The sequence below is a fragment of the Notamacropus eugenii genome, chromosome 4, assembly GCF_028372415.1.
Source record: "Notamacropus eugenii isolate mMacEug1 chromosome 4, mMacEug1.pri_v2, whole genome shotgun sequence".
Lineage (NCBI taxonomy): Eukaryota > Metazoa > Chordata > Mammalia > Diprotodontia > Macropodidae > Notamacropus > Notamacropus eugenii.
In genome coordinates, this window is record NC_092875.1 from 64459873 (window position 1) to 64487372 (window position 27500).

At 41.3% G+C, this 27500-nt stretch overlaps 1 protein-coding gene across 1 annotated transcript in view; it reads left to right on the forward strand.

Moving 5' to 3' along the window:
- Positions 1-21266, forward strand: part of AP3D1 (adaptor related protein complex 3 subunit delta 1) — a 158691-nt gene extending 137425 nt beyond the window's left edge. Inside the window, exons 22-32 of the mRNA XM_072601490.1 lie at positions 1988-2174; positions 4636-4698; positions 5635-5730; positions 6924-7073; positions 8440-8487; positions 9417-9606; positions 11908-11996; positions 12741-12826; positions 13441-13562; positions 18712-18791; positions 19078-21266. Coding sequence (XP_072457591.1) covers positions 1988-2174; positions 4636-4698; positions 5635-5730; positions 6924-7073; positions 8440-8487; positions 9417-9606; positions 11908-11996; positions 12741-12826; positions 13441-13562; positions 18712-18791; positions 19078-19173 — 1207 coding nt within the window. The 3' untranslated portion in view covers positions 19174-21266. The remainder of the gene's footprint in view (positions 1-1987; positions 2175-4635; positions 4699-5634; positions 5731-6923; positions 7074-8439; positions 8488-9416; positions 9607-11907; positions 11997-12740; positions 12827-13440; positions 13563-18711; positions 18792-19077) is intronic.
- Positions 21267-27500: the final 6234 nt, after the last annotated feature.

Genomic DNA, 27500 nt, shown 5'->3' on the forward strand with positions numbered 1-27500 from the left:
CTGTGTCAGTTCTGATAGCTTTATTACTGCACCAGGGGTCATGAATAGAATTTTTCTATCTTTTATTAATAACTGGTATTGCTTTGCTAGGCTTAAAAAAATGTTTGCCTTGTAACAGTAACTTTGGTAAAAGCCAGCATAGTTTTACTGATAAGATGTTTCTTTGAAATAACAAAACTCTTAGCAGCTGTTCATTGAAAAATATGCATTTGGCATTTCTGGTGTGGAAGAAATTAAATCATATACCTTTTGGCCAATTTTTGCAACTACAATTGAAACAAGATTGCAGGTGGCTTCAACCCGCTACTTTTCTGTTTGTTTAGAATGGATGAATTATGGAAATCTTGGTTTACATATGAGAATGAATAGGTCCAAGCTTTTCCATTTAAAGACAATTCTGCATTTCTGGTTTCCTACCAAGCAGTAGAAGGGAACTCTTTTTAAGCACTCTTTAACCCTAAATGGCTTGTTCGTATTCAAATCCTTTCCTACTTTCTAGTTGCCTGCTGTAAAAATTACCAGAGAATCCTAATTTTGGGTTAGAGATTTACAGAAGCAGCCAGTAAGGTTCTTAAACAGTAAAAGTCTCTCAGGTGCTATACAAAGGGCTTCTAAAGCAAAGCAAAGATGCATTTATGGGAAATTTCTTATCAGAATTGTTTCTAAATTAAACAGTGTTCCAAGTTGAAGATGCTTGGTTCTTCATACTGTCTGTCCATTCTCTTCTCACCTCTTCAGACCCATTGGCCCCCATCTGTCTTGTCACTTGTTCTCATAACCTCTGTCCTCTCTCTTTCTCTTTCTGTCTGTGCTCACATGCCATGTCTATCTCTCACACCCACATGCAGTCTGATTTCAGGGAAGCCTCACAGGTAAGATATCCCAGCATTCTTTCAAAAAATCGGTTTGTTGCCCCCACAACAGTGTCGTATAGCTTCCTGGGATCACACATGGTATCATCACATCAAAGCCTGGATAGCCACTTTTTCTCAGTGACTTTTCTCATGAGTCATGATGTGAGGCTTCCAGGAAGCTGGGTATATTGCAGTTCTGTAACTGTATAATTAAACCAGCAAGTGATCCTTGGGAGTTTACAATGTTTTGTTTTAAATTAAAATTAGAGTAGGCTCTCCTCTGCCATCTTTACTAGGTGACAGGCTACTAAAGCAAGCATTTAGACTCTATTAATGCCACCCCAGAAGGGTTAACGATTTGAACTAGCCAGCAAACGTGTAGAGTACTAAATGGGCTTCCCCCAGCATTGTCTTTATCCTAAGATGCGAGCTGTCTCAGTGTTCATTTTTAAATGCAAAGCCCTAAACTTACAGAAAGAACGTGATTCTGAGTATCTGTACCTGTGTGGTATACGGAGTTGGATTAGAACGCCAACTGATGATGAACACCACCCACCACTTGCTTCCACAGACAAACAGTTGATTAGTTAGGAAGGAATGCTGCTTCCAAATCACTATAGTCCCCAGTTTCCAGGCTTGAGAAAAAGAAAATACTAGTCCTTCCTCTGAAGATCTGATGAATTGTTCTGTAGTTTGCTCTGTGTGGCAGTTTGAGTTATCTTAAGTTTTGAGTTTTTCCTCTTCTTTACCCTCAGCTCTTTAAAGACAACGTGGCTTGTGAGGATCTAAGACAATGTCAGTTTATGTTCCCACGCTGTTTCTCTTAAAACTGTTGTTTAAACTGCAAGTACTTTTGTTGTCCTCGAGTGAGTGGATAAGGTTAGTACAGAGTTGAAAAAGCAGTCAGTCAGTCTGTAGTTTTTAAAATGCATGTAGGAGAAAGTGATCTCTGACTGCACAAAAGATTCTCTTTGGAACCCTAAAGTATGCACGCGTCACAAACTTTGCTGCATCACTGGGGTTTCTAGGCAAATATGTATTTCTTTAGAGAATGCATTTTGGGGAAACCTAGTGCATGTTCTGGAATTGGAATGGTCTCTGTCACCCAGTATTGCCCTTGTTTTTCTTTTAAGGCCCTTAGCAGATAGTGAAAAACTACCCGTCCAAAGACATAGGAATGCAGAGACCCCAAAATCCCCTGAAAAAGAAGAAATTCCTGTGATAGAAAAGAAGAGCAAAAAACCCAAAAAGAAAGAGAAGAAACACAAAGAAAAAGAGAGAGAGAAAGAAAAGAAAAAAGAGAAAGAAAAAGAGAAAAAGGTAATTGTTGCTAGTTTCTTGTCACCTGGGTACTAGACTCTTTGAGGGTAGGAGCTGTGACTTCTTGTTTTCTATTTCTTTTCAGTTCCAGACATGTCTGAACTCTCTACAGACTGAGTCATGGTGTCATGGTGGGCAGGGAGTAAGGGCAGATGGCTTTTGCTCTCTGGGCCATGTTTCCATAACATGGGGAGCTTTGCATTGCCTTCCTCAGAGGGCTGTGGTGGGGAAAGTATTTTGTAAATCTCAATGTGTTATAGAAATTTGAGCTGCAGTTATAAATCATGAATATTTTGTTTATAAACATTGTCAGACTGCCTCTGCCTTCTAACTTATATGTGAAGAATCAAGCCTTGGCTGAAACATTTCTAATTGTTTTTGACTGAGTTGAATTTGTGGGATTTGCCTTAGTTATATCTTTGTAGGTCTTTCTGGGTTAAATAACAGAGTGGAACTGGTAGGGAATTGCTCCTTGCCACATTCCAAAAGGCTGGAAAGACTTCAGGTAAAGAACCTCCTATTCAAGGAAGGTCATCACCAAAAAGGTGGCCATTGGGTTCTGGATTTAGGGAGACAATAGCAGCTCAGGAAACAGATTTTTTAAAATATAGATATTTATGTCATCCTCATCTTTTTCTGCAGTGACAATGGCAGGATGGTGGAGAGAGGGGCATGGAAGGGCATGGGAGTTTGAGAGAGCTTAGAGCACCTCTTTTTACAGTTAAGGAAACTGAGGCCCAGAAAAGAAAAGTGACTTGTTCTAGGTCACCTAGGAAGTAAGCAGCATTGAAATTTGAACTCAGGGTCTTTTATTCCAAATTTATTGCTTTTTCCACCGTACTACATCATAATAACAGCTAGTGTAGGCATGCAAGAGAAGTTATTCATGACTAAAAAAATTGGGCCAGTCATGTAGTTGAAGTTGAGGGGTGATTATTGGACAGCCTAAGTGCTAAACTGATCGTTGCTGAAACATCACCACAACCAGAGTAGGACTTCCAGCACATTGAGTGACTTCTGGGGAGGATGTACAGAAAAACACAGGCAAGAACTGCCCAACATAGGAGTGACAGTCTACCAGTGAAGAGGGCATATCCATACCACTCAGATTGTAGACTCATTGGGGCATCCACCATGTTTCATGTTTCACTAGATGTTGATATTCTGTGAATCACTTAACTATCATTTCTATGGTCACATCTGTCCTAGAAACTTGTATGGCTATAATCTTGGGAGACACTGTGTTTGAAGCCTTTAAGGCTATGTTTTGTTCTAATGAATAGCTAAATACTACTTTAAATCTACTTTTTATTTATATATCATTCCTAAACAAACTGAGCCAAAGCCATATTGACAGTCTCATTATTAATTAAATTAAAAGAGGTCAGGAAGTGTTTTTATGGGGGGAAGAAATGCCTCCAGAATTACGACCTAAGTTACTATAGAATAAAACCTGAGCAATAAAGGGGGTGTAAGACAGATAAACATAGCACATAGGAGAGCTGCTAACAGAGGTTCTCTCTTGATCTGGTCAGACAGGAAAGACACTAAGAAGGGGTTACTCATCTTACTTTATTGTAGTCTAGTTTTCTCAGAAGAGGATTGCCAACAACAGGAGCACAGCTCCTACGGCATACCCTAATCACCCTTCTCGCAGAGGCCAGCGAGAAAGTGGGGCAACTACCCCTACATCTTGATGGTGGTCAGTTGAGACAGGCACAAACTTGCGCTTCCCCTGAATCCCCTCACACAAAACATTTGTGCATCCAACCCTACGGGTTTACGACCACCTGCTTTATAGCACATCAGACAAAGAAAGCGTATCGCCAGCAATGGCCTCACAAGGTTACATCACCGCATCCCTGCATCTCCCCGCACAGCCACAGTGGATGTTTATATCATTTACCATTATATAATGCTGCACAAGGTGGTGGAGATGTTCTGAACCATAACTGTGGGAACTCATGTCTAGGACCTGGGAACAGGAGATTGTTAAGGCTGTGGATCTTGGAAAACTGAACTCTTAAGAAATAATAACAAAAGTTCAATTTGCACACACTAAAATCTGCCTTACATACACTAAAATTTACCTTACATACAGGGGGCCTGACTAAGTTTTTTCTGTTCCTTGCTCTCCTTTCTCTTCATTTTCCAGCCAGAGCAAGGGGGCAGGAACCACCTTGGAAGAGAGAAGGAAAGGAATACAGGGAAATCTTTAGAGATAGTGGGTAGCGAAGGGGAAGATTGCTTTGTTCTGCCAAACAGTCCAGATAAAAAAAATCTTTATAAATTAGTAACTGGATAAGAATGTGGTCACACAGTTCTCTTCTACCTTTCATGTCTTAACAGGATATGAGAAAGAAAAACTGAGTAATTTCTGACTCCATATGTTTTGTTTTGTTTTTTTTAAAGCCCATGACCCTCTTTTTCTTGCTGAAACTTTATCTCTTCTTTTTTTAAGGGAGAAGACTTGGACTTCTGGCTTTCTGCTGCTCCACCAGCTGCCTCCACAGCACAGTCACCTGTAGGTGCACACAGCCCACACAGTAGCCCTTTAGAGATATAAAAGCATACTCTGCTAGGCTTAAGAATAAGTGAAAATACAGTTCTGTCTGGAAATGTCTGACAGTGTGGGTGACTCCATTGAATGGTCAGGGAGTTCACTGTATTCCCCTGAGCAAATGTCCCCACCAGAGCTGTGTCTTCAAGAAGAAGCCAGGCTGGTGCATGGTGGTGACATGGCAGTGAGGACGGTACAGACCATATATCTACAGATGAGTGTCAGTGCTGCCACTTATAAGAAACACCTTTCAAGCTAGACACTTCTTTTGTTATCTTTGCTCCAGCGGTCACCTTCAGATAAAGTTTTTTAGAATATTTGAGGGACTTCTTTTGTTTGTGATCCCCTTTTGAGAAAACCTGTGATCCTTTCATTTCATACTTCAAGTCTTCTTCTAATATTAAAACTTATCTGCCATCAAGGTATTTTTCATTCAAAATTGATGTTGGCAAGAAGTCTTTGAGAGGAAAGAACTTGATCATCTTCTTTTGAATTTTTTCTTGGTATTTTATAAGATGATAGGCACATAGATGCTTAATAAATGTTTATTGAATCAGGTCGACTATTTCTACCTCTCCAGCCAAAAATAATCACAGTGGAGAAAGAGGTTTGAAAATATGACTTTCTCATTAACTGTTGAAAGTGGGGCTGCTATGAGCTTAGGCATTATTTGCAGTGTATAAAACAAGAGAGTAAAGCTCCAGTCCCTCAAGAGGTAAAGGTTAGTTTGCTTTGCAGGAGGAATTAGGACTTCCTAAAATGATTATTATGTTTTCCTCTTTTTTATTTAAATCAGACTACATTAGCCCTGTATATCCCTTAGCCTCACAATATGCTGACATGGGTTTGTTTGTATCCGGTTCACTTTAGTTAAAACAAGCTTTTTATCCTCTTGTACAGAATGAATCCAATGTAAATACAGTTATGGCTGTGCCTGAAGACTATGAGGAACCTAAAAAAGAAGAGAGAGACGACGAAGAGGATGAGGATGAAAAGGTAAGCAAACACCACAACAGTGCAAAGAGAGGCAGTTGTTTCTTTTTTTTTTTTTTATTATTTTGTTTTCAGTTTTCTTCAGTCATTTCCATATATCTTAGATTTTTTTTCCTCTCTCCCCTTCATTGACCCCTCCCTCCCCAAGATGGCATGCAGTCTTATATGGGTTCTACATATACATTCATATTAAATACATTTTTTCACCTTAGTTATGTTGCATAGAAGAATTAAAATGAATGGGAGAAACCATAAAAGCAGTTGCTTCTTAATAAATGTTGGTTGGAACTTTGACATATGAATTCTGGTAAACACAATAACCAACCACAATTCCAGAAGCCCCATGCTAGGGGCCACCTTTTGGAAGGTCATTGATAAACAAGCTAGAGAGTGTCCAAAGGAGGGCACCCAGGATGGAACCTTGTGAACATCAACTGAAGGAACTCAGATGTATAATATAGAGACAATTTGAGGAGGAACATGATTACTGCCTTCAAGTATTTGATAGCTGTCTTATGGGAAAGAAGCATTAGACCTGTTCTGCTTGACCCCAGGGAGAAAAACTTGAAATAGAAGTTGAGGTGAGGGAAATTTAATCTTGATGGAAGGAGAATTTTCCTGACAATTAAAGCTATTATAAAAAGTGGAATGGGCCAGTTCAGGATGGTTAATGAGTTTTTTCTCGCTGAAGGTCTTTAAGGAAAAGACATGTCAGGTGTCTTGTAGAGTAGTTCAGGTTTTGAGTAAGGTTTTTTCTAACTTGGAGATTCTGGGAACTGGTAGGTGTTAACCTAGAAGTGGGAAAGTTCAGTGTTTTCTGTGGCATCTTTCAGTCCTGGAGTTCTAGTCTGACTGAGGCACAGAGCAAGTCTAGGGGCATAGAATGAGATCAGGCTGGTAAAAATCTCCTCAGATAAAGGGTTGGTTATTCTGGAGGGAGTCTGGAACTACTGAGGGATTCTGAACCCAGGACGCAAATGACAAGATCTCAGGATGAGGCAGTAGGGTTCCAGTGTTAAAAAGTGAAAGAGGAAGTTCAGGGATTCTGTTTGCAAAATTTGCTTTGGACTTTGATGCTTTAAAGTTGTGTCAGAATCATAATTTATAGAGAAATTAGTCACGCTTCCATTATTGGTGAAACTTCAACTGTAAGGAACCACTTTAAGAATTTATTGTCACTCCTTTTTTGTTTCCAGAAATCCTCCAAACATAAGAAGAAAAAGCATAAGAAGGAAAAGGAAGAGAAGTCCAAGGACAAAAAGAAATCCAAAAAGAAGAAGCACCCAAGTGAAGATGAGCAAGTGGAAGCTATACAAAATGGCACCCTTGAGGATGAGCCCCTCCCGGTGAGGGGGCACTTAAGCCTGCTTCTCTGACCCTGCAGGAAGTTGGGAATGGGCATATGCTGCCCAAATGGAGGGGAGGCAGTGTTGGACACTTAGAACTGAGCAGGATTGACTCAGCAGGTTACCACAGACATGATCTGGTTTTGACTTGGGGAAAGGAAGGGACTTTGGCCTCAGCAGATTTTATATCCTCACAGGGAGTTGTGAGGGCTGGCCCCTGTGCACAGTGGTTCACGGCGCTGTCTCTTTATCTTGCAGAGATGGTTTGATTACCATTGTGATAATTTGTGCTTCAGTAATCTTTCCTTCCCACATACCCTGGAAGGCTGAATAGGGCAGGCATTACTATTTGGCTATGACAGTCGAGGACATGGAGACTCCAAGAGGTTGAATAACAATAAATGAGGGAGCCAGGGTTCAAACATAACCCAGTAGTCTTTCCTCTCTCTTCCCGTGCTTCTTAGTAGCTTATAGTTTAGTTAGCAAGCTCTCCAGTGTTCCGTGGATCAACAATAAGTAAGCATTGATTAAGCCCCTCCTGTGTGATAGGGTGCAAATGGAATAGACCCTGCTCTCAAGGAGTTTACATTTCTAACAGGACAGGCAACTTATGCATATATAGGTACATCCAAAATAAATGGACCAGAAGGCCCTGAGCTGGAGGATGGGAAAGACCCCAGCAAAGTCCTTCTACGTAAGGGCTCAAGGGCAGAGGGGGGAAGCAGCTCAAAGGCAAGTTTGACTGGATATAGTTTGTGAAAAGTCGAGTAAGGTGTCATAAAGCTGGAAAGGCAGGAAGGGCTTTAAATACTAAAAAGAATTTCTCTTTGGTCCTGGATGCAGTCACTATAGTTGGGGGTGATGTTGTCAGACACATACTGGAGGAAGGTGCCTTTGTCTGCTGTGAAGTGGGCAGAGGCTTAAGACAGGGAAAGTTAGTCAAGACACTTATTGAAATGGTATAGGAGGCCTGAGAAGGGCTTCGGTTGTGGCTGTGGGAGAGGAGACAAAGGGGGTGTCTGCACCGTGGTGCATCAGGGGTAGAGTTTCTGTTGGGCCTCTTGGTCCCAAGCTAGCATTCTTCCTAGGTTCAAAGCAGCCATGTAGCTCAGGTTTGTTTTGTTTCCCAAGAGTAAGAAATAATGAATTCCCTTTAAGTTATGATGCAGCACACTTTTAATGTGTTTTATGTACTTGACACTTGTTAGTACTGTTCTTGGGGCCAAGTTGTATTTATTACCCCGATCTCCAAGATTATCAGCAAGATTTGTTAACAGACAATAAGGGTCTCATTTACTCAGGGACCAGATTTCCTTAATTTCCATAAGCTTTCTATACTGAAAATATTTTCCTTTTTTTCCCCTAGCCTATGTCCAGTTACTGCCTTCTAGCTGAAAATTCTTTCATTAAAATGGTGAGTAACCTGGTCTGGAGGGTACCAGTGTGGCTTAGAAGAAATGATCTGGTCTTAGAGCAGAGTGCCATCCTTCCTGCTGAGGCTGATGAGCATTGGTTGGGATGAGTCATCAGTTCCTCAACAAAAGGATATACTTGTCTTCTCATAAGGATGTATGTTGCCAGTAACAACTAGGTCACAATTCACATCTTTTTTTTTTTTTTTTTTGGCAAATGAAACCTAATTATCATATTTAATTAGCATTATTTTTCTGTGGAAATGTGCATATTTTTTCTTTTCTTAGATCTCATTTTAGAGTGAGTGGACTATTTTTGAACTAATGGTATATATTTCCAAGCTGCTCTTTAAGTGAATAAGACATGGAAAGTGAAAGTCATCATACTCTATTGGTCAGAGTATATATAGAATATCCCCTGATATTTGCTATATCTCTAAAATGTTTTTTTTTATTTCAGCATATATTTTTTATTTACTTTATTTCACAGACTGAGAATTTCTACAAACCAGATTAGATTTTGAGGGGGAAAAGTATAGCTTATATTTGGGCAGCTAGGTGGCACAGTGAATAGAGTGTTGGGCCTGGGGTCAGGAACACGCATCTTCCTAAGTTCAAATCTGGCCTCAGACATTTACTGGCTGTGTGACCCTGGACAAGTTATTTCACTCTGTTTACCTCAGTTTCCTCATCTGTAAAATGAGCTGGAGAAGGAAATGGTCAACTGTTCCAGTATCTTTACCAAGAAAACCCCAAATGGGGTCATGAAGAGCTGGACGTGACCGAACAACAACAACAAACAGCCTGTATTTAGACCAGTTTGTTAGGATTTTTCCCCTTCTTTCTACTAATGTGGCTTTTAACTTTCATCCTGGACTTAGCAAGTATTGAAGAACACTTACACGACTCCTTCTGTCTCGGCTGTTTGCAGACATATGACATCCAAGGCGATCTTCAGAAGGAAAGCCAAGTGACTGTTTCTGTGATTTTTGAAAATAAGAGTGATGGCTTCCTGAAAAACATGGAGCTCAACGTGCTGGACTCACTGAACGCAAAAATGTCTCGGCCAGAAGGCACTTCAGTGCACGACGGAGTCCCTGTGCCTTTCCAGCTGCCTCCTGGTAAGCACCCTGAAGCCAGACTAGCACATCTCTTTGACAGGGCACACGAGTTGTAGCTAAGGAAAGCTTTGATCTTTCATCTCAGACTAAATATCAAAATATGTGTGAAAGGACTTGAAACCCTGGCAGCCAGTCTCCTTCGGAAAGGCATTTCATGATATTGTAGTAATAGATGATGGTGATTCCTTCGGTAAAGCCCAGAGATCCCACCAGTCTCCCAGTTATAGCAAGATTCCAGTCTAACCACTTGTCCCCTGTAGCACTGTTACAAGTCCTTGGCATGATGCCTCACGTGCAGTAAGCGCTTAGTGAATGCTTCTCAGTTGATGGATTGACTGTGCGAATGCCCAAATTCAAGCTGCTGATAGTATAGTCATGAAAACCTTCAGCACTCTCATGAATCTGGAATAAATAAACTCATCATCACAACTTGATTGCCACACATGCTCGTTGCATTTTAGTGTCTATTTTCAGAGTTACTTTAAGGTTTACAAAGTGCTTTTTCTCACAAGTTTCTGAGGTTGGTTGTACAGGTATTCTTATCCCCATTCTGTTTATGAGGACGCTGACACTGAGAAGTTAAGGGATTTACCCATGGTCATAGAGCAAATAGGAGCTCAGAGTCCAACCCAGGTCTGCTGGCTCCAAGGTCGATGTTCTCTCCACCTTGCCAGTCCTCTTGAAGGCATCCCAAAGTTCAGGAGCCAGATTTTTTCCTCCTGTTTTCAAGCAAAGAAAAACAAGAAGACTTACTTACATCTAACTTTAGATAAAAATCCAGATGAGGGTTTCCAGGGCTCAGAAAGCCAATTAGACTTAAAGTTGGAAGGGACTAAAGAAGTCATTTATTCAAATCATTTTATTTTATGGACTATAAAATTGAGGCCCAGTGAGGGGAAATGATTTGCCTAATGTCACACAGCTAGTAGCAAAGCCAAAATTCAAACAGATTCCAAATCTGTACAATGCTATTGTACAATGGGGTCTCAGTCTTCTAAAAAGAAGTGTTACTGAAGTTATTTTGATTGGTTTGAATATGAAGTTAGGATTGATTATTGTGATGAATGATATTTCATTTTTATTAAAAATCAGCAAATTTCATCAAGTTTCATGGATGGCCTATTATGTTAATCCCATAAGAGAGAAATTTGTTGAAAAATCGTCATGTAAAAATTCATATCCCTGAAGAGACATGAATAATAAGAACAAGTTATCTTGTGATTTATTAGAAGCCCACCATTTTCACGCACACACGCACTCTCTCCATATCTCCTTAACAATTCTCCACTGGGGAGCAGACTGTCAGTGTCGTAGTCCAGCCTGCTGATTTTGATAATGGGGAGTCTTAAGGTCCCAAAAGGAGAACTTGGTAACTCAAAGCTTCCCAGGTAAGCAGAAATGGAGCAAGGATCTGCACCTGGGTCCTCAGAAACTCATGATTTTCCCTTTATTGTTCAGTTGTGTCTGACTCGTTATGAAACCTTAGATCAGAGCATGCCAGTGCTGTCCATGGAGTTTTCTTGGCAAAGATACTGAAGTGATTTGCCGTTTCCTTCTCCAGTGGATTAAGGCAGACTTGCCCAGGGTCCCACAGCTAATAAGTATATGAAGCTGGTTTTGAACTTGGGTCCCAGATTCTAGGCTCCGCACTCTATCCACTGAGCCACCTAGCTGCCCCCATAACCACCACCAGCAACAGTTTCCCTGCTTCTCAGGAGTATTCCTGAAATGTATCCTGAGAGCCCCAAAATATTAAAGAAGTACAGCTTCTTATTATTATGTTTAGATCTAACTAATGATGTAATCATTAACAACTGAGACCTGCAACATTTGATCTAGGCTCACAATATTAGTTTTCTAGTTCAGCCCAAAATAGGATAGTTGGGGCTGCCTCATGAAAACAGCAGCAGAACACCCCAGAACTCCCCTTGTTCAGAATGGTCTGGCTTCTTTCTTACTCACCAGCACCTGTACTAAATGGACAGCAACTTTCTGATCTCAGGAAGAAACACGGATGTTATCTCTTGTGAGAACAAATCAAGAATGGACATGGTGGGAGATGAAGGCACTTCCTTCCTCCTCTCTGTCCCTCTTCTCTTTAAGGAGCTTAAATAATAATATCTCTTAATAATAATAATAATAAAAATCTCTTAATAATAATGTCTCTTAATAAACACATTCAGAAGATGGGAGCTGTGTCATTAGTACATTCTCCCTGTCTCATCTTCCTGTAATTTTCGCACACCCTGCTTTTCCTGGTGTCTCATTTTTCTCTCCCTCACCCATCTCTCTCCATGTCAGGAATCTCTAATGAAGCCCAGTTTGTGTTTACTGTTCAGAGCATCATCATGGCACAGAAGCTAAAAGGGACGCTGTCCTTTATAGTCAAAGTAAGTGCAACTTTAAACTCTCTGTTTTTGCCTTGAGTCTGAACTGTGTGGGTTTTTGAGTTTGCATATAGAAAGCACTGCTTTAAAGAGCTTCTCTGGAGCAGCATTTCACCTGTCACATTTCACTTGCCAACTAAACCCTCCAAAGGAACCGCCCCCTTCAGAGCGATTGTCCCAAAGCCAAGTTGTTTGCACTTCCATTGTTCAATGCTTGACCCTGCCTTAAGCTGAGCAAATCATCTGTGATGGCCTCACCTGCCAACAGGAGAACCAGCTTGGAGCTGCTGGGTTCCTCCTTAAACCTGGCGTTGCCTGAGGTAACTAGGGTCCATCTTCTTAACATAAAAAAAGAGAGGAAAATCTAAATATGTCTGTGTTTAAAGCAATCCAGCAGGCTTCAGCCAGAGAGAAGGTTCAAAATGGATTTCTGAAGGTATTATGGTGATTTTACTTTCTAAAGCTGTTGTGATTTTTAGCCACGACATAATTTTTAAAATGCAGAGCCAGGAATGAATTTTAAAAATACAAAACCTGTCCCCTCCTGCCCTATTGTCCCTTCCCATAACTTCAGTGGAATCACAGGACTGAGCCTGTCACTGGCCTATGGGCCTCCTTCATTTGTATAGGAGGCCTAGCTTGCTGTGGGGATGGTGCTGGAACCTGGGGATCCTGAGGGCACCTCAGGGTCTCCCTTCTGCAGAGCCTCTGGCCTCCATTCATCTCATTTCCTTTGGCCTGTTGCAGAATGACGAAGGCTCCACCCATGAAAAGCTAGATTTCAAATTACACTTCAGCTGCACCTCATACTTGATCACCACGCCTTGCTATAGGTAAGTGGGTAACAAGGGCAGCAGCTCCGACTTCCTCACAGCTTTCTGTTCTGTGCTCCTCATGCCAGCTTTTGCTTTGGCCACATACGTCCAGCTGAGCTTTGGCTGTACATACCCTGGTTGTTGCATGAATTACCCAGTGTGCCTTGCTGTTCACTGAGCCCCTTTTTTCTCTGATTCATTTGTCTCTCATATTGTTTTGTTAAAGGAAACACAGTGGTTTTGGGTAGCATTAATTTGAAGTTTCTCATAAGCTTACTTAAACATGACATTTTGACCTAAAAAGAAAAGTATTCCCATCTCTAAAATTAGCATGAAAGTTTGTGACTTGTCAGCAGAAGATTTTGAGCCCGTAATGTCTTATATGGGACACTTGGGGATATCATTCAGCCTCCAAGTCTGTTGTTGCCTTACTTTGGTAGTAAAGGTACTTTATTTTTTTGTAAAAGTATTATATCTTAGCATTTGATACCTTGCTGCCTTTAGTTCTTGCTACAGTTCTTGGGGGGCGGGGGGGACCGTAATTGATGATGTGCTGTCTGGGAAGCCAGTAATGTTCATTCAGCGCAGTCTCTGGGTTGTCTTTCCCTCCCCACTTTGCTTTTTTGGGACAGTGATGCTTTTGCCAAGTTGCTGGAGTCTGGTGAGCTGAACATGAATTCCATAAAAGTCGATGGCATTAGTATTTCTTTTCAACACCTGCTGGCGAAGATTTGTTTTCACCATCACTTTTCAGGTAAATTTATTTCATCTCTTTTACTAAATGTGGCTTGAGAAATTTTTTAACCTCTTCCCATCAACATTTAATAATCATAATAGGTCATTCATCTGCTTTCCTCCTTTGGAATGGTTCCAGTTTTAGGGAATACAGAATTAGACTATACTGACACACATCCTTGTAGTGGGCAAATTTGCATGACTTGGGGACTTCTGTCTAAACTAAGAATGATAGGCTTATGGATTTGAAGCTGGAAGGAACATCAGGCATCATCTGGTATAACCCTCTCGTTTTACTGATGAAGAAATTGAGATTAAATGATTTGTCCAGTCATTTTCCTTGTATCAGTCTAAAATCTGCCTCTCCTTGACTTCTCATTGGTCCCAATTTTACCTTGTAGAACTAAAAAGAACAAATCTAATTCCTCTTCTTCATGACAGGCCTTCTTCTGCTTGAAGACAGGTACTATATGTCTTCCCTCTAAGTCTTTCCCTAACCCATCTTTCTTCTCTGTAGGCTAAAGATCCCTATTTCTTTAAAACAATCTTTACGTGACAAGGCTACAATTGGAAATACAATTGGCAATAGTTGATCCATGGTGTAATACCTTTGGTTCATCTTGAAATTAAGTCCTATGAGCTGACCCCAACCAAATAAAGCATCTTCTTAGCTCTTGAGTCTGTGTTTTTATCATCTGTCCCTATTAGTTTTTGGGGGTGGAGTCTTTTCACCTACCCATAGTACCCAGCTCTCTGTTCTCCCTACCTCACTAGTATATTGTGTAAATGACTGGTTTTTTTAAAATAAATTTTGATTGATGACTTCTCTTTCTTACACCATTAGTTACCCCAAGTATCTCCCCCTCCCCTTCCAGAGAGTCATCTCATTTAGCAAATAGTAGTGTTCTAGAGAATTAAAAAAAAAAAAAAGTCAGCCTAACTAGTCAACTCACTGAAAAAGTCCCAAAACCTGTTCCATGTCTCATACCTGTAGACCTCCCACCTCTATGAAGAGGTGTGTTGGAGGTGTCTTCTCATACCTTTTCATTCAGGTTCTGCTGGAGCTTTGTAATCTTGTTACAAATCATGTTAGATCTTTTTGGCGTGTAGTTTCTGTTTATGTTATTGTAGTTATTGCGTGTGCTGTCTTCTTGGCTCTGCTTACTTCACCTTGTATCGTCGATTCATGTAAATCTTTCCATGTTTCTTTGTATTCATCACATACATAATTTCCTAAGGCATAGTCATACTCCTTTACATTCTTGTAACACAGATTCGTTTAGCCATTCCCCAAATTATGGGTACCTACTTTGTTTCTAATTCTTTGCTTTGACAAAATATGCTGCTATAAATATTTTGGTGTATAGGAGGACTTTCTTCTTATCAATGGTTGGGAGATAAACCTAGTAAATGGAGTCTCCGATTCAATCTGCATGGACATATTAATCATTTCATTTGCATAATTCCAAATTGCTTTGGTAGTATCATTTTGTATGATTGTACCATTTTACAGATCCACCAACAATGTACCAGTGTGGTTATTATTCCACATTCTGTCTAGCACTATTTCCATTTTTGGTTACTTTTGCCAATTTCAGGGTATAAACTGAAACCTCAGGGTTGCTTTGATTTGCATTTCCCTTATTATATGTAATTTGGAGAATTTTTTCACATTGTTGTGAATAGTTTGCAATTCTTTTAAGAATTGTTCATATCCTTTGACAGCTTACCTATTGGGGAATGACTTAGTCTTTTATATATTTGTTAATTGTTTATATCTTGGATATCAAACCATTATCAGAGAAATTTGATAAAAAGATTTTTTTCCAATTCATTCCTCATTCACTTTCCTTCTTATTCCAGATGCATTAACTTTGTGTGCAGAAGCCTTTCAATTTTACATAATCAAAGTTAGCTATTTTATCTTTTGTAATTGCTTCTGTCTTGTTTAATTCATTGACTGTTGTTTCATAAAAGACCATGCAAACGCTGAGAATTGAGTGCACACTGTGATCATTTTTCAGAATACAGACTTTAACGTATACACTAATACCATAATACTATCTATAGTAAAAATCATAGACCAAACACGAGATAGAGAACATTATGATATGCAAAATGAATCATTTTAATTACATTAAATTGAAAAGGTTTTACACAAACACAGCCAGTGCAACCAAGATTAAAAGGTAAGCAGAAAACTGACAAATAATTCTTACAAGCAGTGTCTCTGACAAATATATAGATAAAATGTATAGAGAACTGAGTCAAATTTATAAGAATACAAGTCATTCTCCAGCTGATAAATAAATGGTCAAAGGATATGAACAGGCAGTTTTCAGGTGAAGAATTAAAGCTATCTATAGTCATATGAAAAAATGCTCTAAATTGCTATTGATTAGAGAGATGCAAATCAAAGTAACTCTGAAGTACCACATCACATCTATCAGATTGGCTAACATGACAAAACAGGAAAATGACAAATGTTGGAGAAGATGTGGGAAAATGAGAACACTAATGCATTGTTGATGGAGTTGTGAACTGATCCAACCATTCTGGAGAGCAATTTGGAACTATGCTCAAAGGGCTATAAAATTGTCCATACCCTTTGACCCAGAAATACCACTTCTAGTTCTGTATCCTAAAGAGATCGTAAAAATGGGAAAAGAACCCACAGGTACAAAAATATTTATAGCAGCTCTTTTTGTGGTGACAAAGAATTGAGGGGATATCCATCAGTTGGGAAATGACTGAACAAGTAATGGAATGCTCTTGTTCCATAAGAAATGGTGGATTTCAGAAAAACCTGGAAAGACTTATATGAACTGATGCAGAGTGAGGGAAACGGAACCAGGAGAACATTGCACACAGTAACAGCCTCATTGTTCGATGACTAGCTTTGATAGACTTAGTTGTTCTCAGCAGTGCAAGGATCTGAGACAATTCTAAAAGACTCATGATGGAAAATGCTGTCCACATCCAGAGACAGGACTGTGGGGTCTGAATGCAGATGGAAGCAGACTGTTCATTCTCTTTTTTTTCCTTTTGTTTCTTCTTTCTCGTGGCTTCTCCCATTGGTTCTAATTTTTCTTTACCACATGACTCTTGTGAAGATAGGTTTAATATGAATGTATATGTAGAGACTATGTCAGACTGCATGCCATCTTGGGGAGGAGGAGAAAACTTAGAGCTCAAAATCTTATGGAAGTGAATGTTGAAAAATAAAATAAGTAAATTAATTTTTTTTGGAACTGCCATTGTAGAATCTAAGGATATTAGCTGCAAAAAATGATTTCTCATCTTGAAGCCATTAAAAAAAATCCATGATATATATCAAATAATGGTCCAAGAGTTAAAAAATTACTCTTACAACTATGTATTATAATATTTGCCGAGTGTTTTGGTTGATCTTTGATGAATTCCTGAAGGGAGAAAGAGGAATAAGTTCAATGAGTGTCTTTCTGATTTCCACTTTTTAATCATCCTCCCCATCACCTTGTTCCAAAATATTGACATCATATTGGACTCTTTCTTCTCCCTGACTCCTCCTGTATCTGGCCAGTCACCAAGTGCCACTGATTCTTTTTCCATTCTTTCTGCTCTCCTTCCTGGGTCACTGCAGTAGCCTCGGTTCCTTCCTGCTCTCCAGCCTTCATCATGTCAGTGCCTCTTTCCTAAGCCTCCTGCATTTCTACACTGTTCATGGCTTAATCTTGGCTCTACCTCTGACCCTTTGCTATTTCTTCATATTGGACTCCCAGTGCTTCCCTTTTCAGACTCTTCCAACTGCAGCTGAGAAAGCTGCTCTGCTCACCACCCTGCACACCCACTGTGGCTTTGTAGGCTTCCTGCCTTTTTCTGTAGCTCATTCTGGTGTCACAGAAAGAATGATGATGGCTTTGGAATCAGAAAGAGTTGATTTCAAATCCTAGCCCGTGTGACATACCAGCTGCATCATCTTGGAGCAGTCCTTTCACTTCTTTTTTCTATAAAATAATAGGATTGGACTAAATGATTATAAAGTCTTTTCCATCTCAAACTCTTGTGACTGTCGATGACGTTTTCTTCTTTCTGCCCCCCTACTAAAATCCTACCCAATTTTCAAGGGTCACTTCAGATCACCATTCTAGTCAGAATTTCACATGTATGTGCCTTCTAGCCCCACCTTGATTGAGGACAGGGATTGTCGCAGCCGTTGGAGTACCATCAGAGTCCCAGCCTTGTACATAGCAGTCATTCAGGAAATGTTTGAGTGAGAGAAAGACTAGAAACAGCACATCTTAGAAATTTCAGACCACAGGACACAGCCCCTATACAGGGTTTGAAAACTGGAATTTCTCCCCCACACTCCCCAAGATTTGAAAATTGTTTGCCTCTGTGTTACTATCCACTGGAAGTTTTTTTACCTTCTCTGTAACTCAGATAATTTGATTTATCTCCTACAGAGCTTGGAGAATGGGATTTTTTCCTCATTTAAAATGTGAACTTATTTTAAAAAAAAACACCACCATTTTGTGCTCGGGGGGGCTGCCAACTTTGCCTCTAGTGGTGAGAATTATATGTCATTCTTGGTGTCTTCCAGTTAATTGTGCATTGAAATACCCCAAATATCCACCATCATTGCTACGTGACTTTAGCATTCTTCTCATGTTCCCCAGAGCTCAGGTTTAAGTTGAAGATTTTTCATTATAAGTAATAATAATAACGATAGCATTTACGTAATGCTTTAGGTTTGCAAAGTGCTTTACAAATATGATCTCATTTGATTCTCTCAACAACCCTGGGAGGTAGGTGTTTCTATGACCCCATTTTACAGATGATCAAACTAAGGCAGACAGAGGTTGTGACAGAGCTAGTAAGTGTGTGGGGGCAGGTTTGAACTCATTTCTTCCTGAATCCAGGTCCAGTGTTCTGTCTACTGTACCATCTTGAAAAATGTGAAAGTTCTTCTTTCCTAATTAAATCCAGAAGCTGCTTCCAGCCCCCACTTTGAGACCTGGACTTGTAGTACTCAACAGTATCTCCAGATTGGATACTACATCCCCTGCCTCCCATCTTCCTTGAACCTTGAGAATTGTCAGAAATATTGACCTGAGAGGGACCGTGTATCTAGGAATTAGAGCATTGTTTGACAAAGTTGACCATGGTGGCTGTTTATTGTGTTGTAGTTGTGGAACGAGTTGATTCCTGTGCCTCCATGTACAGCCGTTCTATCCAAGGACATCACGTCTGCCTGCTTGTGAAGAAGGTGAGGTTCCCCCTCCTGGAAGCAGGGTGAGAGAGGTGGAGATGAGCTAAAGCTGGAGCAGAGAAGCAGCCTGCTGGCCTCTTGTGGCAGAGCTGCTACCTTTTCCAGAATCTGAGTGGTCTGAGTGCAGGCACTCCCAGAGCCCAGGCATCACTCATGAGATGGGCCTGCTGCTCTGGTGCTTGAGCTTTGTGAGACCTTTCTTCCCAAAAGCCCCAGGAGGCCCCATTTAAAAGCTCTGCACTCTTGGGGTGTGATAGCTCACAACTTTTCTTTTCCTTTGCAGGGAGAAAATTCCGTATCTGTGGATGGGAAATGCAGTGACCCCACCCTACTCAGCAATTTGTTAGATGAGATGAAAGAAACCTTGACCAAGTGTTGAATGGCCCCTTACGCCTCACCTCTGCAGAGGATGCACCAAGGACAGCTTTCAAGTGTTACATTTCTCCCTTGTCCGCATGTACTAGACTGGGCACATCCTCTTAATTTAATGTCACAGTCACCTGCAGTTTAAAGATCCCAAGGCTGTAGGTTTCATTGGTTTCTTTTATTTTAAAATTTTTTTCACTTTGAACCTTCTTACCAACTGTAGCAATAACCCTTTCCAGCCTCAAAGCCTTCTGCAGTCCAAGACTGCCCAGAGTCTGTGTATCCAGCTGTTTCCCATAGTCTAGTTGTATCCCTCCTCATCTTGACTTTGGGTGCTAGAACCCCTGACTAGCCACAGACAGGCCCTGATGGCAGTAGCTGTGTTAGTCGTTTCTTAAGAAGGGAACCCAAGACAAGTCTGCAGAACTTCTCTTCAGGCCAGTGAGGAGGAGCATGTGTGTAACCAGCTGGTGTGCAGGACAGATTCTCCCAGAGCCCATTACTGTACACTTGATTTTGACTTTTGAGTAATTGAAGGATTGGGGGTGGGGGGGAGGATGGAGTAAAGAGAGAGAGAGATCCTGATGTGGACTTCGACTTTGGAGCAAGGCCAAGGGGCTGAAAAGAGTTAAATTGCTTTTTTCCCTCCTCTCTTGTTCATCTCAAAATCTGCACAATTATATATCCCTCTCTAGTGATTTCTTGCTGATGTGTTCCTGTAAAAATCCACCAAAATCTCACATCATTGAAAAGATAGAATGTAGCAGAGGAACTAGAAGTCCAAAGGGATGTGTGGATGTGGGGCTGTGTCTATGTCTGAGCGTGAATGTTTCTGTGTCTTCGAAGGAAAAACTCTTTGGCTTGTCACATAAGGTTGACTATTTTCAATTTCACCCCCATCCTCACCCCTCACCCCCCCTTGAAGTTTTCATTTGCCCCCAAACATAGTGCATAAGGGATGCAGTGGTGGATCACTTTCCCCTTGTTCCTCATAAACTTTGTCACAGTGCTGATTGTTCATCGGAGAGTGGCTAGTAGGAGCCCAACAGGGTCCCAGAAATCTTGGCTGTTGCTGAGGGGAACTGCCTGGGGAGGAAGGGGCTTAGGTTTAAGTTTAGAATATTCCACTGCTGAGACAGGAAGGTTGGTGGTGGTACTACCAATGACAATGGGAAATAATCAAATAGAATCATTGATGGCAAAAAGGGATTGATTGTTCTTGCTCTGGATGATGACCCCATCATACTCTGTTCAGTCTTGTTTCAGGGGAGGGGGTAGAATTTTGAGATTCTATGCCAATTTTAAGAGTGTAATTTAGAGCCCCTTCCACTCATCTCATTACTGGAACTGGGGTTTTCAACATGGTGCAACTGCAGCTGTCAGAAGGGTGTCCAGAAAGATGAGAAAGGGACAAACTCAGGTTGTTTGCACTTAAATGTTCTTGGTAATACTTGAAATGCCATTCCAGAGGCCCCTAAGTATTACCAACCACCTTCTAGGTGGACATTGTAAGGCCGGTAGGCCCACATGGTAATGTCCTCACAACAGGTGTGTGCAGGGAAGGAAGCCCAGGGCCACTTCATGGGCCTCCTCAACGTGTGCATAACGAAGGAAGCCCTGGGCTTCTTTGCAATAAGTTCCTGGTGTGAAGTGGTGTGTCTGCAAGGAGCCCTTCATTAGCAGCATCAGTGAGATGGGCATCGAGATCCAGCAAGCATTATTTGTTGTCTGATTGCACTTGTCTGTACCAGGGATTAGTGGGCAGCGGTTCAGTCGGCTGGTAAAGTGTCATTTGGGTTTGGGGCAGCCAGCTTGTGTTAAAGACCGAGTGTATTGAAAACTGTTGTCGGAGATAATGGTCCTTAATGAATGGAAATTCACATTTTCTTTTTCATGGATTAAAAACTGTCACTTTAGCATGTAGAGTATTCTCTATTACAGAATCCTGTGCAGTGATTCTAGAATTCTGAGACTGTATGATGTGTTATATTAAAGAATTTATTTGCTATCAACATTCCCTTACAAAGAAAAGAAAAACATACCACAAGCTGCTGTAATGATTTTGTGTCAAGATGATCCAATAAAATTTCAAAACAGAAGTTTAAACTTGGTGTGTCTTCTCGATTTCATGGACCAGCATTTTATACTCCTCCCAAAGAGCTGCAGGATCACTGAATTTTAGAATCAGAAGGAACCTTCACAGCCTATTGTCCAGCCCATGTCAATACAAATTTCCCCTCCAATGAATGTGACAAGTGGTCATCCAGCCCCTGAGTCAGCCTCACAGACGAATCCCCCCGCCCCTGCCATTCTCGGAGAATGGCAGGGGCGGGGGGATTCGTCTGTGAGGCTGCAAACCACCTTGCCCTGGGAACAGTAAGAGAAGGTTCAAATGAGGAGCCCTAGGCCCTGGACCATAAGACTTAGACCTGAAAGACATCTTGGAGAGAATGTAGACCAATCCCTTTATTTTACAGATGGGAGAGTTAAGGTCCAGGAGTTGTGATTTACCTAAGTTCACCAGGTAGAAAGTGAGGGATGGGAGTTTTCCTCCAAGATGCAGTTTAACAGATTATTCCCTTGGTGACTCTTCGTGGGAGGCACAAAGAAAGGAACAGCAGAAAATTACTCCCTCTGATGTTATGCCATCCAGAACCTGGCCTCCTCTGTTGTTCCCCTTCCCTCAGATCCTCAGCCTTTCCCTATTCATTCTTCTCCACAAAATATCCTCAGTTTGGGCCTTTCAAACTTGGCTTCTTATCACCTTTCCATTCTTTTTACACATCATGGACTCTGATCCACAGACACTGTCCTTGCTGTTCCTTGCATTGGACATCACATTTCCTAACTCAGTGCCTTTGCACTGGTTGGACCCCCATGCCACACTTTCCCTCCTCAACTCGGCCTCCTGATGCTGCTCAGATCACAGCTCAGATTTCACCTTCTGCAAGCGTTTTTTATCCAATTCCTCCCACCTGCTAGTACCTTCCCTCTGCAATTACCTCCCATTCACACTGTATATACATGGTTCTTTGAATGCCATCTCATAACCCCATTAGAATGCAAGCTTCTTGAGAGCAGGGATTATGTTTGCCTTTCCTCATCTTCCCAACACTTAGTGTTTAATAAATGCTCATCCACCAACTCACTATTCAAGTCTCTCCTGGTCCCTGCCATTTCTTCAAGCTACATCCAGTATCTCTCCTCCCTTTCATTACAGAACTCTAGAAGGAGTAGCCTATATTCACGGCCTGCATTACAAACACACACATGTTCATGTGCACACCCCACACGAACTCTGCCCCTTATGATCTATTGACCTCACCACTATTTGAAATTGCTTTCTGTCACTACCAAAGATTCTTAGCTGCTACGTCCACTGGCCTTTCCTTGGTATCCATCGTGACCTTTTCGCCACTTTGGTTATTGCCAAAATCCATCTCTTACTCCTGCCTACTTCCTTGTCCCTTGACTTCTCTGACAAGTTATTTTCAATTTACTGATATATCTTTAGACAAAAGACATTTTCAGCAAACGCCCAAGCGAAAATTTCTCAACATGCTATGTGAAGGAAGAAGGCAAGATAGTGTAGTGGATAGACATCCGGCTCTGCGATGCCCTGTGAGATTCTAGACAAGTCACTTCACCTATCAATCATCCACAGTGTCTCCTTTTCCCTCCAGGTTCAAATAGAAAGTTCTCAGTAATCTGGCCCTCTCCTGCCTTTCCAGTCTTTTATACATTGCTCTCCCGTGTACTCTGGGACTTGGTAATGCTGTTTCTCACGCAAACACTCATCTCCAGACTCTGGGCACTTTCTGGCCCTCATGCCTGAAGTGTTCTCCCTCCTCTCCTCCTCTTTGGCTTTCTTCAAAACCCAGCTAAAACCCCACATTCTACAAAAAGTCTTTCCCAACTTCTCTTAATACAAATGCCCTCTTTCTGTATAGATCTCATTTGTACGTAGTTGTTTGCATTATACTGTGAGTTCCCTGAGAATAGGGATGATCTTTTGCCTTTCTTTGTATCCCCAGCCCTTAGCACTGTGCATGGCACACAGTAGGTGCTTAATAAATAGTTACTTTGGGGGCCCTCCTAGCTCAGAGTGAGTGTAAATAGTACTTGGGTCTCTTGGTCAGCAACCCTGAGGATCTTCATCTCCCAGTTTGATTTTTTTTAAGAAGTCATCCTTTGACTCACTTCTTAAACACTCTATTGTTCACTGAAGGAGCATTGCCTCTCTCAAAGTGATATCTCAGAAAGACCTTAGCTTAAAAAGGCCAAGGTCCCCTATTACGTCCTGGGCTATCTCCAGCTACCCTGATTTATATCTGGCCACTGGACCCAGATGGCTCTGGAGGAGAAAGTGAGGCTGGTGACTTTGCACAGCCCTGCCTCACTTCAATCCAATTAAATGAATTGTTATTTGTCACCAAGTCATGTCATCATCTTCCTGATGTCGTGGTCCTCTTCAAGAATGGAGAACAAATCACACACAGCTTGTTGACTGACTTCTCAGTACCCCCAGCAACTGGGACTAAGTTACAGGATAGGTACCAACCTACATCAGGAGAGGAAAGTCCTCATCAGGAAAAACTTCCTTTAAAAACCTCACACAAAAATGGGAGGGCTATATCCCTTAACTTTCGCAGTAGATGGCCCTAATTTTGACCATTTGATCATTATCCCTGATGCTTTCTCTTGGTTCTCCTACATGTGACTTCTCCTCAGTCTCCCTTGCTAGATCATGCTCTCTCCCAACCCCCTAAGACAGGTGTCTGTCTGCTTAGGATCTGTCCTAAGTCCTCCTTTTTCTCTACACACTCTTCCTTGGAGATCTTGACTCTGTTCAGTGCTCATTTCTACAATGATTATTTCCAAATCAATATATATCCCCCATCCCCAATTTCTCCTAAGCTACATTGTCATATCTCCTAACTGCCCACCAAGCATCTTCACTTAAATGTATCATTGTCACCTCAAATTCATCATGTCCAAAATGGGAATTCACCATCTCCCCTAGCCAGGCCTTGCTCTGAAATCCCCTATTTCTGATAGGACATGTGGCAAGAACATCATCGGTTTTATGAAGGTCGGGATGACCCTCCTTCAAACAGGCAGAGAACCCACCTTCGACATGACTTCTGTGATGTTGGAAAAGTCACAATCTCTCAGCCTGTTTCTTCAGCTGATAAGGGAGGAATTGGACTAGAAAGACTTTTATGAATCCATGGGTCCAAGAGACCATCTTTGGGATGTGCTTAGCCTAGTAGACTAGGGCCAGAATTTTTGTTTTAACTTCCTTGCCCCCTTCTATGTCCTCTCTGAGATGCTTATCTGGTCTAGAGTAGTGGATCAGTGTGAATGTGGAAAAGGAGGGGAGTACCATTTAATTTGAATTAGCATCCTTTTTAACCTTAGGAATAGCATCCTTTTTTATCCATTATTATTAGTAGGGTTATTTTTACTTATTTTTATGAGTGACTCATTTTCATGAGTATCTCCTTGTCCTCTAATCCCAAACCTGTCACCCTGGTTCCCAACCTTCTCATTCACTCCATCCCTATATAGAAAATTTATTATAAAGTTGCCAAATCATGTGAATTCTCCCTCCATAACATCCCTTGTATCTGTCCCTTCCCTTCTCAGCACTTTCATACACATTTGTGTACACACTCATGATATAACTCTACATATGTGTATGTATGATTATCTAAGGCAGGGGCAGAGTGGAGTGGGGGAAGCACTGACAACCAGCAGGGTCAGTAAAGGTTTCCTCTATAGGAATTGGTAGAAACTCAGTTGAAGAGGTACTGTATGGAGGTGATAGGGTGCTTGGGTGCCTGTGCTTGGACCCCAATTCTAAAATCACATTTTTCTCTCAAAATCACATTTCTCCCTAACCTCAAAACACTGTCTCAGGCAGTTTCTCTCCAGCCTAAGGACAGCCTGCCCTAGCAAAAACTATTACCTCTCTTCCTGATATGGTAGCCAGTTGTACCTATAGAATTTATTAGTTTGAACCAGCTGGGTACCCGCTGAACTGGCTGTGTACTGGGTCATAATGACATTTACTACTCACTGACCTATCATATGTATCCTAAACTTACATGTAAGTTTTATCTTGTCTAACAAGACATTGATGAGAGCAGCCTGGGTATTACTTAGTCAGTCCTGATTGTTAGTTGACTTAGTGACATTTCAGGCCTAAAACCACACCTCCAAGTAGCCCCGCTTTGGTCTATTTTCCACTAAACTCTGGGTAAAATACCTGTGCAGTAGATACTAAAAGTGCATGTTCCTTTAAGAGCTAACCACTCAACCACTTCCTAATCCCACCCTGAGTCACCTAATTACTAATCACCTAATCACTTGGCACATGTTATACTATAGAATATACTATATCAACTTTACCCCTTTTAAATCACAGGTTCCCTAAGACCTCTTGCCCCATGAAAAGCATAAAAATGAACTTTTTGCCTACTTGACTTAAGATTGCTTGAGTCTGTGAATTCTTTCCAGAGTAGCTTGCCAGGGAACTCCATTCTTGGGGTTCTTATATCTTTCCTGACCCTCACCAGAGAGAGGAGATGGAGAGCTGTGACCAGAAATGGCAAGCACACCAGGCACTGCCTTCAGGGAGCATCCCTCATCTTACAGATATGGAAACTTGAGGCCCATAAAAGGGGAGTGGCTTACTCATGGCCAAAGAAATTATAAATAGACTTGGGATTTGAGCCTAGCTTTGATTCCAATCTCTACCAGACCAAAGTTGCTTCTCTTGACTTCAGATCCATTTTGAAGTCCTTCCGCAACACCGTAGCCTGCCTTATTTATCATGAAAAGGAATAATGTCAAATAAGTTGGCTGTAAGGAGCTTTAGATGTCACACTGAGGAGGTTGTTGTTGTATTGTTGTGAGATACTGCAAAAAGGGATGAAAGCCTGCAATGACAGGGACTCCTGGAGAAGCTTGGGATAGGGATTCAGAGGAAAATTGCCAGGACTTTCAAAGAGATCAATCACCTATGCTATAGGGCCCTATGGAGAAATTTTAATGTATCTTATGTGGAGAAAGACAAGACAGCTAAACGGTGCAGTGGATAGAGAAGTGGGCCTGGAGTCAAGAAGAGTCATCTTCTGAAGTTGAAATCTGGCCTCAGACACTTACTACCTGTGTGACCTTGGGCAAGTCATTTAACCCTGTTTGCCTCGTTTTCCTCATCTGTAAAATGGAGAAGGAAATAGCAAACCACTCCAGTATCTCTGCCAAGAAAACCCCAAATGGGGTCACAAAGAATCACACACAACTGAAATGACTCAACAAAATGTGGGAAAAGAAACTTGATTTTCTTTGTCTTTCACTTTTCTTTACTGCCTTTGGATTAGGGAAGGCCATTTGGAGCACCAAGACAAGCCCTTAATGAGTGCGAGGCAAGAAATAGCCTTTGTAAAATACTCTTCATTTGCTAAATCTGCATAGCTATTTTGGGGGGATAATTATGTAAGTTTGGAGCAGGATGAGATCTGTGCTACATCAACTTTTCTGAGATTCTTAGTATAAGACACCAGAAAAGGCATTCAAAAGGGGCAATTCTTCTGGGGACTCCCATCAACTGTTCAGGATTGGAGATATGGACAATGAGTTCAAAGTGCTAAGGACACTACATTTTTAATGGGATAGAAGATGTAGAGGGAATGGTGAGGTGGAGCCAAGATGGTGGAGTTGCAGAAAAAAATGCCCCAAGCTCTCCCTCAAAATTCTTTTAAAAAGATATAGAGAATGTGCCAGACTGAATGGCGATACGTAAAATTACACACACACACACACACACACACACACACACACACACACACACACACACACCAAAAAAGTAACAGTGAGTCATTTTTTTTTCCAGCCCAGGTCACAATAGGAGGAAGAGCTAAGCCTTTACTATGATAACACAACAAGAACAGGTGCCAACTGACAGCTTTGTCACCCCTCTACCTAGTTCCAGGTCACAGATCCAGAGTGGGCTCAGGAAGGGACCTGAACCTAGGGGTGGCATTCCAGAGTAAGGAGCAGTCGTGAACGCCAGGTGGTTCACTGAGTAAGAAACAAATTCAGAAGCAAGAAGCAGCAATACTAAGGAATAACCCAGGAAGAGAATGGGATCTCCATTTCAGCTTTTAGCCCAGTCCGGAGCTTGCAAAGAAATAACCAGGTCAGGAATACTAGACCAAAGGGCAGCCTGCAGTTCTATCCCTTGGGCGAGCATAGCTTCCCAGCTGTCTAATAATGGAGGAGTCAAATGGCAGTTTACTATTGCTCAGAACCAAACTGTGATAGATGATTAAT